The sequence below is a fragment of the Myxocyprinus asiaticus genome, chromosome 6 (genome assembly GCF_019703515.2).
Source record: "Myxocyprinus asiaticus isolate MX2 ecotype Aquarium Trade chromosome 6, UBuf_Myxa_2, whole genome shotgun sequence".
NCBI classification, from domain to species: Eukaryota; Metazoa; Chordata; class Actinopteri; order Cypriniformes; family Catostomidae; genus Myxocyprinus; species Myxocyprinus asiaticus.
In genome coordinates, this window is record NC_059349.1 from 41951519 (window position 1) to 41967986 (window position 16468).

Genomic DNA, 16468 nt, shown 5'->3' on the forward strand with positions numbered 1-16468 from the left:
AATAGTCTTTTAAGGCATTTGTTTATGAGCAAAGTTTGAGCTTGTTATGCAAATTCAGAGTACAAATTATGTCTGGTTAAGAATGCAAATTCTTGTGAAATGGGAGCTTGTTAAGCAAGAGGCATCTGCACTGAAAATCTCCAACTTGTGCTCTTAGACAACAGAATACCACAGCCACAAGGCAAACTCGTAAATATAAACTCGTGAATATAATTATTTAGAAACTTCTCTCCATTTGTTTTTGTTTTTTTACAAAAAACTTTTTTTATAATGGGAAAGATAATTAACTTGCAGCATTCTTGTAAAGGAGTGTAACTGTGCGCTATAGTAGGTAAAAATGTGGTGTTTTTCCATGGTTTTGCTTTTAGCAAGAATTACCTTCATTAAATTAATTTCTTACGGCCTGCCCCCCACTTTTCGAGTTAAGTTTGAATCTAAATTAAACTTTAACTTTGTGTTCAAAAGTTGTTGTTTTTTTTTTTTTCATTCACAGTGTTTTTTCTATTTGCCTCCCCTTCAGTCCAGTCAAAGGTTTTCTTTACCTGCACTTTCATCTGTAGAACTTTCGCCTGTTACAGTTTATCAGATGGTTTCTCAGACTTCTTGCCCTTTTGACATGGTGCAGACAGATTTCAGAGACAGCTTAAGATTTCTAAGGGTTTTTTTTTTTTCCACAGAGGTGATCACTACAGCAGCCTCCTAAAATCAGTAAGGCGGTCTGACGAAGGAAGACAGGAATAGGTAGTTCACTCAAAGATGAAAATTCAGCCATTATTCACACCCTGATGTCACTCCAAACCATTATGATTTTCTTTCATCCAAAAGCACATCTTTTCCATGAGCACTTAACCAATCACTCATAAAAAAAATAAGAAAAATACAAGTAAGAAATATATATATATATATATATATATATATATATATATATATATATATATATATATATATATATATTCTTGTTGCATTTTAATCTGTCTTGAATACTACTATTCTGATGCTAGTGAAACTTTGCAATGCACACTTTTCGTACCACTCTCTCCTTAAGATGATTCGCTTATGATCTTTTGTAAGTCACTTTGGATAAAAGCATCTGCCAGATGAATAAATGAAACGCAAAAGGGGAAATTTGAAGAATCTTCACAAGGCTTTTTGCCATACAATGAAAGTGAATGGTGACTCGACTGTAAAACTCCATAAAGTTCAGAAAAAACACCATAAAACCATTGTACAAGTAGTCACTGTGACTTGTGCACTATATTTCAAGACTTCTGAAACCATACAATTACTTTGTGTGATGAACAGACAAACTTTAAGTTATTCGCTCTCAAATAAAAGCATTGATCAACTCTCATGTGCAGTATCCAATAAAAAAAAATAAAAAATTCCCTAATCAAATACTTTTGAGTTCCATGGAAGTCAGAAAGTCATACAGGTTTGGAGTAACCTTGGGGGGGGGGGCGGAGTTAAACAATGGCATAACTTTTTTTAAGTAAGAGCGAAGACACCTGCCTCAGTTATACATTGGGGAAGTGTGTAAGGTTTTACAATTCCAAAGCTGAATTTGTAGCTTTACAAATTAAAGCTTGGCTGTAAGCCAGCTCACACGGAGAGTGTGGAAGCCCTAATTATGAATTCTAAAAATGGTTGCTAATTAGTCATAGCACGACAATTTGTCTACAGCATGCAGAAATAAATGTGGTGTCATCATCAAGGGCTTTACCTGGCAGAGTGGTGCACATCAAGACTTCAAAAGCAAATGTCTGTTATAAGAACAATGCCAGGAATGTTTCGGCAGAAGCCAAACTAGCCAACACTGGAAAATGAAGAGAATTAAACAAGATTCCAAATCACAAGGGAAAAAATTAAATGAGTGAGAGGGAGGCAGTGAGAGTATTTTTGTTCAAGAGAATTTTTGTAAACAAGACTGTACGATAAAGAAAACTGCACGCATACGAAGAGATAGCGGGAGAGAGAGGGAGAGATAAAGGACCAGAGCATGCACATGTCCGCTCTAGCATTAGCGGCAGAGTTGTGTTCATGTATTCATTTATGCAAAACACAAAAGGACAGGCTGAAGGGTGGTCAAGTCTTTGTTTATTAAAAAGCCATTAGAGATAGAGGAGGCACTGAAGTGCTCATTCATGCAGTGCAGACATTGAGTCCAGCTCAAGGGCACGCTTCTCTTCACGAGCCACGAGATCCATACTATCGTGCGGCTGCATTCGGCAGACTGACCCTTCCTTCGTCTCAGTCATATTCATATAGAAGTCAGCTGAGAGGCTAACCTGGCCGTGAGGTATGACAACAGAAACTAAGAAAAACACCTGACCTGATGATATAGAGGATGAGCTTGGACCATTTTTTACTTTTTACAGTTTAAACAATTTCAAATGTAATTTTTATTAACAATAATACAAATTATATGTGATCAATTGTGCCATTTGTGACTCATATATATGTACTATGAAGGCTAAAACTGATTGGCTTCTTGGAGCTGTGGCCTGGTGTTTGACATTGAGCCCTGGTGCTCATGGGGATGATGCGGTTCGAGCCCAGTCTGCGACATGCCCTGATCCCACCCCTTATCTCTCGCAAATAGAAAAACCCAAAATAGACTGATTAACCTTAGCCTAGTATATATAGTATATAGTATATAATATATATATATATATATATATATATATATATATATATATATATATATTACCCTATAAATATCAATGCTTACATATTTTAGCATGGGTGGAATTGCCACACTCCTAATCAGCACTTGCAATTTAGGCTGATATATTTAAATTAACATATGTAGCTTTAAAACATACACACAAAGCATTTTGAACTTCTCCAGATAAGCAGTGTAAACACAATTGTTTGCTAGAGCTCAGCGTCCTCTGCTAAACATGCTGATTCTAAAACACAGGCAGCCAGTGTCATGACCTTCCCTTGAACTGCCCTAAAGTCAATTTACACACACAGTGGAGATGCAAATAAGATAGAAAAAGCACTGTGTCTGAAATGTGAATGATAGCACGTCTTAGCATGAGGCATTCTCTAACAGAAACACTATTGAACACAGTCGAGCAATTACCAAACCTCCACAGACAACGAGCAGAAATGGGCCAAGATAATCAGCAAAGACTTAGGTAAACAAGAAGCTTTTCAGCTTTTCAGCAGTCAAAGCCAGTGAGATAAAAAAAAAAAAAAAAAAAAGACAAAAGTCTTTCATCCTATTACAGAAACTGAGGGAAGAGACATTCTTGGACACAGCGTTCTTACAATGTTTTCATTGCTCCAAATGTTCGCAAATAGCTAGGCCAATTATGAACATAAATATAAAAGGCTGAAACAACTAATCAATAAGAATGCGAATAATTGCTAATGAAAATAGTTGAGAACAAATTATCAATTAGTCTAGACAAGTTTCTATGAAATACCATGTGCTTGCACATGCATTTAAATGAAGCTCAACAGAGAACGGAAATGTAATGGTTTTGATCAAACAATATAATATGTTGGATGTCAAATTTTATATTGTAAAATGTTTAATATTTAGCATATAAAAAGTTAAGGTTTAGGTTAGGCATGTGACGGTATTCAGTAATATGGTATATCATGGTAATTAACATTATTACTGTGATATTGTTATCACAGGCACTTCAAAATACCGTAAATAATTCTAGATAACCTTTTAGCCAAACTGTTTACATTTCTATTTGCAAAGTAGTTTATTTCCATCAACAAATCACGATTCACAACATTGCATGTATGCGGCATAAATTATATTAGAGCATGGATCTCTTAATTTCGTGGTGGGTGAGCACCCATTCCGCATTACCACATAACGGGCTTTGAGCAGCCTGTATTTAATCCACACTGATCTGATGGGATTAACACATCAAGGTCAGGCTGCTGCTACCAGGCCTGGCTCTAAGCTCCTTTCTTGCCGGCCAGGGAAAACTGGCCCATCAGAACCTCCACGCTTTGCTCCAAGCAGATCTGGAGACCACCAAGCCATCTGGCTCACACTTCCAGAGCTAGAATCTGGATTCACACGGAGAGCTGGTGGATTTTATAAACTTTGAGCTACTGACCTCCAGACCACAAAGATCACACAACCACTAACCACACGAGACTATAATTTGTGGAGCGTACAAACCCACACTAGCACACACACTGACACTCTTATGCAGTGAGCCAGACCAATAAGAGTCAGAGTGTGGCTCCTTAGTACCAGACATGGAGGACACATCTTCAATAATTGACCACAGTGGAGAACATCTCCCTCTAATATCAAGCATTACTTGAGAGCTCTTGCTAAATTGTTCAGGCCAGTGGTGTTTTGGGCTTCACATATTTGCCCTATTTGATCATCTACTCCTACATCTTACACACAATGATCTCCAAACTCCAAGGATCTCCAAGCACACATTTAGAAACTACATCCAGGAGTCTGACAATCATGTTGGTTGAAACTTCACAGATGTTCTTCTCCAGCAGCATTACCACGTGTCTACTTGCGCTACTTTTTTTTACTTTACTCAATTCCTCTACAGCAGTACCAGTCAAAAAGTGTTCAACAAATCAAAACTATCTTCTATATTATATTCTTCACAATAGCCACCCTTTATCTTCATGAAGTATTCTGGCATGCTTTTGAAGGAGCCATGTATGCTGGGCACTTGTTGGCTGCTTTTCCTTCAATCTCAGGTCCAACCCATTTAAAACAAAATGTCTGTTTAATTAATGTTAGCTTTGTAATTAATTTCATCTATAGGCAGAATTTATATTTGTCTGAAAAATCTGTTTTAATCAATCAATTAATTTAAGCCTTTAGATCAAAAGATATTTAAGATCATGAGAAACATACATTCAGTCAGGTGTTTCCAAATATTTGAGGGGTACCCTATGTACATTGATAGTGTGCTGTTGGGCAATATGTCAAATCTCCCAAGTAGTGACGTCATGCATGAAGGTTTGTAGGAGGAGCAAAACAGCTTCACTGACAGAAACAGTGATGCTGTTCTGGGCAAAATAGCTCTCTCTACTATAGCCTTCTCCTCATTTTGCCTTTTCTGTGCACCAGTGAGATATTTTCTTTTCATCTTTGTAGATTTAATGTATGTCCTTTAGAAGGTTTCAATGTGTCGGGTCTCCAGTGGGCTTGCTTGAAGTCTGGAGATTTACATTTTGGACCAATGAGGACCAACCGGATAGGGTTGAAATTTTGCAGTTAAGACTTAAGAATGGATCTACTGGGGGCATGGTAAATGGAGCTACTTCCATAAACTTTTCTTTTTACAGAAAAGCAGTTGACCAAATCTATAATACTCCTGCATAGGCAATCTAACTAGAATTCATTAGTTCATAATCCCATGAGAGGCTGTGGGGGTCTCCCGTATGCCAATGTACACCATGTATTGTTATTCATAATATAGAAGGCTGTTTTCCATTAGTAACGCCTTCCATTTTTGAAATTACGGTAAATCTTCCATGAAAATACATTCCCTCTAATGATCTAGTCACACTTGTGGTATACTGTGTGGCCCATATCCATAAAGTCACAGTGTGGAAAATGATCTTGTCTGTTTGATTATAGACTGACACCGCTAAAGGAACAGAAGAGAGAGGGAGAGAGAGAGAGAGAGAGAGAGAGAGATACTGTATATACGAAATTAAAAGAAAAGAGTGACAGCAGTACTGCAGGATTTTTTCTGTGCCAGTTTATTGGACTGGGACTCAAAATCTGCCGCAATATCTTTAAATAGACAGGGCAGGGGAAAAAAGTGACAGTAGGTGCACATAGCCCAGATTTCTCTCTTACCCCATAAACACGTACACAAACATACATATGCGAGAACTTTATTTCAGATAAGTTTGTTTCTTTCTATTTTATGAGCTTTCATTTTTTAGGTGACAGATCTGCTCTCAACTCATATAGGCCTAATATGACGGGTTTATTTTCAAATTACTCTTTGCAGCTCACAACTGACTGGCAATAAAATGTTCCATTTCATTTTCTTCTAAAATAATCACAATAAATATCTAATATAACAGCAAGCAACACGACAATGTGGTCTGGTACCCCATCAGCACCTTGTCATTTCAAGTTAATCGTGTCTGCTTGATCACTGTGCCAGCCTTCCTAACAAGCCTGCCCCCCAACCGCAATTCTATCCTTGTCCATGATGGCTAGAAATGAAAAATCACATCAAACAGATTGTGTATACTTAAAGGGACAGTTCTCCCCCAAAAAAAATAAAAAGCGACATAGGCTACATTTTAGTTGTTCCTCAAACAAAACTATCATTTCCCTTTAAAAGAAGTGCAAGCTGGTACTTGTTTGTCCTTTTTATAGGAGAGTGAGTATTTTTGTGAACTATCCCTTTTAAGTCAACATGAAATCAAAAATGATCCTATTTACATTCTTAATACATGTTCCTAGTCTTATTGTGAATGATTCATCTGTGCACATTAGGACAAAAAAAAAAAAAGATAATAATAATCATGTATGTTTGTATGTAATTTTTCATCAAAATGTAATAACTCTTTGAAATTATTTATTGAAATGATTTATTCCCTCTTCTCCTTCAACACCTCCCCTCTAACCACCAGTCACATAGAGACCACTTTTCACAATCCGATTAATTATGGATTAGGGCTGCACGATTAGGACAAAAATCATGATTGTCGATTATTTCCCTTGACATTATAATTGCAATTGATTAATATAATTCACATAAACATTTGGTGTTAAAATAGTTATTTTGTTTGGGCATCTGGAAGACATATTCTTTATGTAGGCTACATATCCAAAACAAGCTGAGAACTGTTATGCTGAAGTACTTTATAGCTGTTTTACACATCAGTAGATCAAACATTTTCCTAAACTATGAATTTTTTTTTTTTTTTTTTTTTAGCAAAATGATAAACAAAACTGTGTTTCAAAATTTGAATACTCACAGAAAGTGTGAAACAGGCTGTATGTGATTGGAAAAAAATTCTCAAACATGTTTTGATGCAACAGTAGTAGACCTAAATGAAATGTTGTAATTGACACTTTTACAATTAGTTAGGCTACTTGTGGCAGCTGTAACTGTAATCTTGATTATTTATTCAATTCATTGTGCAGCCCTATTCCCAATGGATAAAATCAAGTCTCTCAAATTTTTTTACATTGAATATTCAGTTTCACTTGGAAATACATCACATTACGGAAGTAAATCAGGTTGCAAACACGGTTTCATGTTGACTTGAAAATCAAGCATTTGTCATATCTTCTGACATGCAGCTCTAACATGTGGCATTAAATATTTTTAAGGGCGTCTGAAAGACAGAGGCCCCCTTTCTACTGTTCCACTGAGTGCGTCACCCGAAGAGCAGATGCCGACCCTTCATTAAACCGATTATACACAGCCTAAAACAGCAGGGGTAGTGCTTGGTTCTCCAATGGGGGTAAAAAACACAACCACTGGTGGCTGATTACACACGCCTATCACTGTGGGAAACATATTCTCACACCCACACATACAGGCAATGTCCTCTGGTCTCCATTCACCGGTCTATCTGCTACCCCTGTGCTTCATGCTTGACAGCAACACACACCACACACCAGATGGCTTGCAGACTCAAACCAGTGCTTCAATGAGAATGCGGTGATACACATCTCGTTAAGCAATTAAAATACCCCCATCATTCTCACGTCTCCCAGCTCCCCATAGAGCCACATATAGTAAATGTGATTTGGAAAAAGTGACTCTGGAAACTCCATCAAACCGAATGCGACCTATTTGTAATTTATAGCTTGTCCTTCGCTATTCTAATGGGCGATGATGACATGAGGAGACATGAAGAACGGTTCTGTCGACTGGGAGCCGAGAGAGAGATTTAAATGTAAACAACCACGTTAAACATGCCTAACAAGCATGCAGATTGACACAGCTGTCAGTTGGCTTCCCGCCTGATGTGGGGAATTGTGTTGGCTTCCTTGAACTGTAACTCACTAGACTGACAACAGGTGTTAAGCCCTGCGATCTGGCCGCCCAACATGCTTCTAATCTCAAGGAGCACAGTCAAGGCTTAGGAAGGTAAAGCTCAAGCAAGCAGGAGCCTGAACCATTTCAAAATATTTCATAATATAAAGCATTCTGCTGTCATCCCTACTAAAAATTTGGCAAATAAACATTTAAATTAATTATTCATAATTTATTGCAACTTCTCACGAGTGGGCTGATGTTCTTATGCAGATCCAGATGTGTAAACATTACTGATAATTCACAGCTCACTCTGGCTGATACTGACATTATGAATATTTTATACCGATTTTAACTGATATTTTAAAAAAAAGTTTTAATTTGTAATCCTTTATCCTGGAACTGCAAGCTAATTCATTAAAAGCTTCTCATTTGAAAAATATGTGTCATTTAAAGCTTGGTATTTGGACTTGCTGCCTTTTAAGGTTTGGCTGATATAACATGAACCAGAAATGTGCCTATAAAACAAATGTTTGCTGATTTGAATGAGAAATAAATGACAGTGCACTTGCATAAATTGTATGGTGCCCATTTATATGAGTGTTTACGGTAATCCTGATGACTCGCAAACAGAGAGAATAATGCATTAAACCAAAATAAGGTGATCAACAGCATGCAACGAACATTAAAACAACAAAACAGACCATACAAATCCTAAACTCTGTATACATGGTGTAATATTTATGATAGCATCCAGACTGTGTGTGCAGTGGTGGGTGCAGGCAGACGGACATGTGCAACCAGCAAAAAACAAATTGCCCAGCAGCCTGTTTTTAATGCTGCATTTTATAGTCTGTGAGAGTGATGTTAAAAAGAAACTCGCCGCTAAAATTATATCTTTGTCCATTGTGAATATTCAGTGTAGCCGAGTACGAAGCACCACCCACAAAGAGGTCACTGCCAAGCTGAGCGACTTCCAATTTGTCAACATGGCGAATTCACCTCTCAAAGTTCACCAAACTTGAAATCCACGCAAAATCTTTGAGGGGAAATTCTTCGCCACCGGAAGTCCATTACGTGAAATTCAATCACGCAGATTCAGCTTGAGGTGAATATACTTTGCCATGTGACATCTATTTTGTGTTCCTTTGAAGAAAATAGGCTGTTATATCAAGTCAAGCTCTTTATTGTCATTGTACAAGTACAACGAAATTATTGTGTTCCACTGGCTGTTGCATAAGCTTAGAAAAGAGAGTAGAGTTAAATCATATATATATAAATATATATATATATATATATATATATATATATATATATATACATACACTAAAATACACACAATAAAATATAGAATCTAGAACATATCTAAATATACAGGAATGCAGAAAAATACAAATATTCAACAAATAATAATAAGCATGAAGATGTTAGAAATGAGTGGATCTGATGTGCAAAATATTCATAGTGAATGAGGAAGTGCAGAATATTGTGCAAACAAGTCTATGGGGGAGTATGATGCTGAGAGGTAGATGCAAATGATGAGGTAAATGCAATGTATGATGGTGTGCAAAGTGTTCACAGTAAAACAGAGGTATACAATAAATAATAAGATAACATGAAGGTGCACAAAATGAGTAGACCAGATAAAGACCTACATATTTTAGTCTTAAATGTACACTGAAAGAAATTATTCCTTGCTTCAGCAAATATTGTTCATTAAAATAAACAGATTTTACTGAAAAACGTAATGCTATCAACTTTCCTTAATTATATGCTATATTTGTGACACAAGATATTGAGATTATGCTGTACTCATAATAATAAAGAAACTTTGCTAATTATTTTGAGTGACAGGACAATAATCTGAAGTTTAGTAAACCCAGCCTAAATTTTTAAGATTCCATGGGAAACCACGTGATACAGAATGTGAATGAATTTCAAGCAAGCATTTTTGGAATGCCCAATTCCCACTACTTAGTAGGTCCTCGTGGTTGCGCGGTTACTCACCTCAATCCGGGTGGCGGAGGACAAGTCTCAGTTGACTCCGCTTCTGAGACCGTCAATCCGCGCATCTTATCACGTGGCTTGCTGTGCATGACACCGCGGAGACTCACAGCATGTGGAGGCTCATGCCACCCTCTGCGATCCACGCACAACTTACCACGCGCCCCACTGAGAGCGAAATCCACTTAATCATGACCACGAGGAGGTTACGCCATGTGACTCTACCCTCCCTAGCAACCAGGCCAATTTGGTTGCTTAGGAGACCTGGCTGGAGTCACTCAGCACACCTTGGATTCAAACTCACGACTCCAAGGGTGGTAGTCAGCATCAATACTCACTGAGCTACCCAGGCCCCCTCAAATCTACAGTATATTCAAAGTTTGCCTGCATGAGGCTAATTAGACGTGTACAACTTCACATTCGAACAAACACAAGGAGCTTGCGCATCTGCATCTTCAACCTCTGCTCAGGGCCTTCACCTACAACTCCTCACTCGCATCACAGAAACTCAGCAAACAAACAGGCAATTCCAGTAAGTTAATCGCATTTCTACTACACCAATTTAAACTGTTTAATGCAAACTTCAAATTGTACATCTTGAAACCAGCTAACATTTTCTGAGTGTTGGTTTATATTCAGCTTCATCAATTGCATCTAGAGTTTTAATGCTAAATGTAATTTTTTCCCCCCCATGTTAAAGCTGCTTTATGAACCGTCTGAGCGTTCATGTAATGCTTTTAAATTGCGCCTCAGTTAGTGTTTGAGATGACATAAATAAATACAAGCATCAATATCATGTGAAGCATAAATTTCGGTCTCTATAACGAGTTTCACTGTTGTGGTTGCCGCTTGCCTTAAATGACACTGAGGTTGTCAATGACAATAATTCATATTCTGTATGTGGCGCTTAAACTATACTTTTCTCATGGGAAAATACTGTGCTTTCTTATTGTCAGGCAGTGGTGAAGAATTCCCGACGATTTTTCACCGGAGAGACAGTTAATCTTCAACTGCTGCTCAGGCATCACTCACACAAAGTCATTTTTACTATGAATTTTCCTCTCTGCCCAGTAGGTGGTGAAATGCACAAAGAATGTGAATCCCAAAAACAAGAGAAGACAAATATGAAAGTGAAAGTGGAGATTGATAGTAAAAAGTACTTGAATATTGTTCTGTTTCTCAACCACACTTATCATATCGCTTCAGAAGACATGGATTCAACCACTGGAGTCATATGGATTACTTTTATGCCACCTTAATGTGCTTTTTGACCACCATTCACTTGCATTGAATGTACCAACAGAGCTGAGATATTCTTCTAAAAATCTTTGTTTGTGTTCAACAGAAGAAAGTCCTACACATCTGGGATGGCATGGTGGTGAGTAAATGAGAGAATTTTTATTTTTGGGTGAACTATCCCTTTAAGCATCACTTTTATTTTTACTCTGTAACTACTGATTTTGAGGATATTTAATTGTGCAAATAAATACAATGGAAACTGTTAATATGCATTTTGACAAAGATTATTTCAATGTATTTACGAAGAGGAGCTTGACCAAGCACAAAAAGGAGCAGATGTCATCATAGCTTTGGAGCAGGAAGAGCGAAAGTTGCCTTTCAACCCACGGATGTATTGATTGTCCTCGAAAATGAGCTGGGGACATTTGTCAAAACTTGGGTCAGTGAACTGACTTTTTGTGCTACTTTATGCCCTTCACATTCGCTACCCAAAGAAGCTGACACTTCTTTCTTTTTTTCAGGTCATACAGTAAATGGTGTTGCATCTTTATGATGGCAAGGTCTGGCCACATTGAAAAGATCTTTTTTTATATATAAATACATATACTAGTTTCTGGCGTTTTTGTTACAGTATTAGTTCAGAGAGTTTTTTTCCTACCTGCGTATATTTCTGCAGTGTGCAGTCTGTTAAAATGCATTTTGAATTGCGTTTATTTAGATTTCTTGAATTTCTTTAAATCATTGCATAGCCCACTTGTTTATCGTCATAATTTTGTTACTATTTTTGTATTTGAGAACGTATTTTGGTTCTAGGAGAGCATGAATATCTATGTTCGATTGTAAATTTCTAAACAACAATAAAAACCTTTGACATTCACCAGTTGTCTTATTTCTTCAGGTCATTTTATTTTAAAGTTAATTGAAAGTAAATGAACAGCACCTAGAATTTGAAGCTGCTAACAGCACTTACAATTGAGCTAAATGAGCTTATAATGCATAGTTAGGTAAACATAGACTCTTAGAGTTAAAAAAAAAAACTTAAATGTAGTAGCTGGCATGGCATAGTATTTTAAGTAAAACATTTTGAATGGAAGCTCATTAATTTGCGCATAGCCTATAGTTTTTTAGGTAACGTTGCTTAAAATTCCTAGTGGAATTTGCTTAAAAAGTGGGTTGCAAACATGATGCACAATATTTTTAAGCAAATCCAGCACATTATTTTTTTCAGTGTATGAGGCAGTGCAGATTATTGTCGTGCAAACACAAGGGGCTTTGGAAGAAATGAGGCTGAGTAAATAATGACTATTTTCATTTTGTGGTAAACTGTCCCTTTATATACCATGTCTGAATATGCATCAAAATGTTCGGTTCAATCACAACAAGACAAAAACACAGCGATGCTCTGCGGCTCAAAACCTCTACAAGAGATTTCGTGGGTCATAAACACAGATCCCCTTTTCACAGCCTCCTATGTGACCACCATCATGGGTCAAATGTCTTGTTTTAATTAGGCTAGTAGTCTTTTAATTTTTTCAAGAGTGCTCAAAATCAACAACTAAGAATGACTTTAAGTTCTGAGATAGCAGTTTTCATTTACCCTTATAATTTAGCTTTAAGGTTTCGAGAAATGATGATGGGCAAGGTTACCTTCCTTCAATACACCCTTCAACGAGACTTTGAAATCGGTTTAACGTAACAAAGAGTGCTTATATCTATGCAACAAAGCGGTATGTCAAATCCAAATCATCGACATTAATTATTTCTCATCTAATTATCAGAATAATGCGGATTTAAAAAAAAATTAGAAATGGTCAAACTCCTATCACTGATGACCTGAGCAAAAGACAATGTGCCAATGCTTGATGAATTAGAGGAGAATAACACTGGTGTGGTCTGTCTGCCTTTATCACAGGGGAGATTAATCAAAGAGAGGAATGTGCATCCATATTTGCAATAGCATCGTATTCCTAAGTTCGCCAAAAGCAACAAGAGTGATGACATCTCTGTGGTCTCGGGAGATCTAACCAGGGATGCTTTTTTATTACTATTATTCAAGGGTATGACTGATGTAGAGTGTTTTTTATTTTTTTTTATTTATTTTTTTTTTTTTCAGGAAGAACTGGTGAACATTTGGTAAATCTGATCTGATGTATTTGGCTTGGATAATTTAATCCACAAAATCCTATTAAAAACTTAAACACAGTGTATGTACACGGCTTTGCGATGAATTTCAAATCATTCCACCAGTCCACTTATTCAGGGGTGTAGATTCCAGGTTTCTTTGAAATCATTCCAATTGACTTGCTATGGAGTGTACAGGTTGGGCTATATTCTGTAAATAAAAATCCTGGCAGAACATACTCTTATGTTTACAAGCACCAGTTTTACAACACAGTAATTTTCCACCAGCAGCACTGGGAAAAACACACATATATGCAGTTAACTAAAATGACACATTTAGCCGAGTCTTTTCAACTGTTTCCCATCTGTGATAATACAAAGAATAGACATCATAAGAGCTTCCACAAAAATGTATCAAAGTTTCAAACAAAATGCAATGTTTTACTACAGAAAAACTGAGGTAACTTGGTACTAGCCACCAATGTTTTAAAAAATTATAAGCTTCTTAAACTGACTGAAGATCCCAGATTGAAGTATTATGACTTTGCACTGGTAACAGTAACTGTAGAATACTATAGGCTACTTTAATATAGTAAAATACTATGGTATTTTGACAGAAACTATGGTTACCATAGTACATTTCTGTAAGGTTTTCCTATGGTTTTATAAAACACAGAAATGCACCACTATGGGTGGAAAATGAAGCATGGACATACTGCAGATGATTTGAACTCATTAAAGTTGTAGAACTGAGTTCTTATACACGCTGGCTGGTTCTCAAGCCCTATTTAGGTTCCTATCTAGACAGCGTGTCGGGGTATAATAGGCAGCACACGTCTATAATGCCCAAAAATGCTGTCTAGGTAGACAGCTGACTTCCAGCATGTTGTGTAACAGCCACTCACTCATTATAACAAATAAACAAGCATCACCTTTGGTTTTTCATCCTGTTCTCCCTTTTGTTCAAAACCCCCGGAACGCAGTTGGTCAGCTCGGTCCAGTCCGCGTGTAAGCCACAACTCCAACCGGTGGAGAACCGCGAGAAGAGCCAGGTCTCTTTTCTATTGGGTCGGTAACAGGTACACTTCTTCTGTCCCGGTCTGCAATCGCACGGAACTTCCAGCCTCACATTCTGGACCAGATGCCTGCCGAATGTGGTTCCACCGGTCTTCTGGATGTGGAGGAACACGATCACATCTTCCCCTTTGATTTCAAAATCCACCGTCCGCTCCAGATCTCGGATGGGGAAATAGTATTTCTTCACGTAATGTGGATCAGGAGTCGGGAAGAGATCAGCATCGTCTTCCAGCAAGTACCCGTGCGGAGAGCCGAAGTTCATCATCCCCGGAGCCACGTACTGATACAAAATCAGCATGAACAGAACCGAGCCGACCACGATGAACAGAAATTTACTGCTCATCTCAACCATGTTCCTTCCAGTGAGGAGGTTCATGTGTTACCATTTCCCGGTTGACTGTTTTTGAAGGTGCAGATACGCGGTCTCCATGTAAACACACCGCGGTCAGAGCAGCGCGCGCGGAAAGTAAATATTCAGACACATTGTGGCAGAAAGTAAATAATCGGACACATTGTATCAGGAGTGTTGCAGGATTAGATCCAGTACAGCACGGTCTCTCTCCTTCCACCACTGTATGACACACTGTTTGTGCAGGCTACAGTGTGTTTAAAGTCCTCGACACATCGGTGTGAAGCTCCTCCACCCGCGTGCACAGCGACACCCACTTTCCCAACACACACGCGCTCCAGACTTGCTCAAAACCGATATGAGCGAAATATTTAGGTTGTAGTCGACGCCCGCTGTTTCTAACTAAAACTTTACGATTTTAAGCTTATATATAGCCTATATATTGATAGGTCATAGAACGTTTCAAGATATTTTTTTTTTCTAAACTTAAGCTGTGTCCCAAATGACGCACTATATACTATGCACTTTCCACAATACACTATGCACTTAGCCATGTAGTGTATGAATTTTCAAAGTGTATCCTGTACAAAAAATGACTGTAATTTTAATGGTAAAAGACTGTAAAAGTGCTACAGAAATAAAACGTTAATTGATTAACGAATATTAACTGTAAAATATACAGAAGTTTTAAAAAATATATTTTAAAGGACAATACAGTAGTTTTTACAATAAAATGTTGTAAAAAAAAAAAAAAGTAACAAATTTTGATGTAAAAATATGATTTTCCTGTATAATTAATGGTAAAAATTCACATATGTTTAACAAGAGAGTACATGTACTTTTTACAGTAAATTATTGTTAAAATTACAGTAAAAAAAAAACAACAAAAAAATAATTGGGCATTTCCACAATTGCCTGTGTGGCCCATCATATTTCATTACATTTTATGGGAATAGTGATGTTTCATCTTATTTTTAATATCAGTTGCGTACATTGGGGTGTTCTGTTTTATATTTAATGTAGTTTAGTTAATGTTTACAGCATTATTTAAATTTCACATGTGTTACCCTGATGGTGTTTAGTGTTTGTGTGAGTAAGACTGAGCACTGTCTCTACATGTTTATTGGTCATTGCTCCTGAAATAGACACTATTGGTGAACTTCATGTCATCGTGTGCTCTTCTGTCATTTTTACGGTGATTAACAATGCCTTATAAAGTAAAAAGCAGATTGTTACAGTTTCAGAAGGTTAATATCAAGTTTGACGTTTTTTTTATTTTTTTTATTTTGTTTTTTGGTATTTTTTTTACTGTAAATTTAACTAAATTGTTTTTTACAGTGCCATCGTGGTCATGTAAATTACAAGTTTTAAAATGTAAAATTTACAGGTTGTTCTGTAAAGTTGTTTACATTTTTACTGTATTTTTTACATAATTATTCTGGCAACCACAGCTGCCAGTTTTTTTTTTTTTTTTTGGGGGGGGAGGGGTTGTAAAAACAACAGTGTTGTACTGTCCCAAATGGAACACTTGATGTTTTTTGCTACAAGGAAACCCATAAAAAAAAAAAAAAAAAAAATCTAAACTAGCCGCAAAATTAATTATTGCTAATTATTGTCACATGCAAATGAGTTTATGATTCGCCACAAATGTTTGCAGCAAACCTTTGGCAACAATGGACAATTTGCCGCAAATTTGCTATGAACTCTC

The 16468-nt window shown here is 37.0% G+C and overlaps 1 protein-coding gene across 1 annotated transcript in view; it reads right to left on the bottom strand.

Moving 5' to 3' along the window:
- LOC127441922 (heparan-sulfate 6-O-sulfotransferase 1-A-like) overlaps positions 1-15051 on the bottom strand; it is a 228689-nt gene extending 213638 nt beyond the window's left edge. Inside the window, exon 1 of the mRNA XM_051699495.1 lies at positions 14267-15051. Coding sequence (XP_051555455.1) covers positions 14267-14787 — 521 coding nt within the window. The 5' untranslated portion in view covers positions 14788-15051. The remainder of the gene's footprint in view (positions 1-14266) is intronic.
- Positions 15052-16468: the final 1417 nt, after the last annotated feature.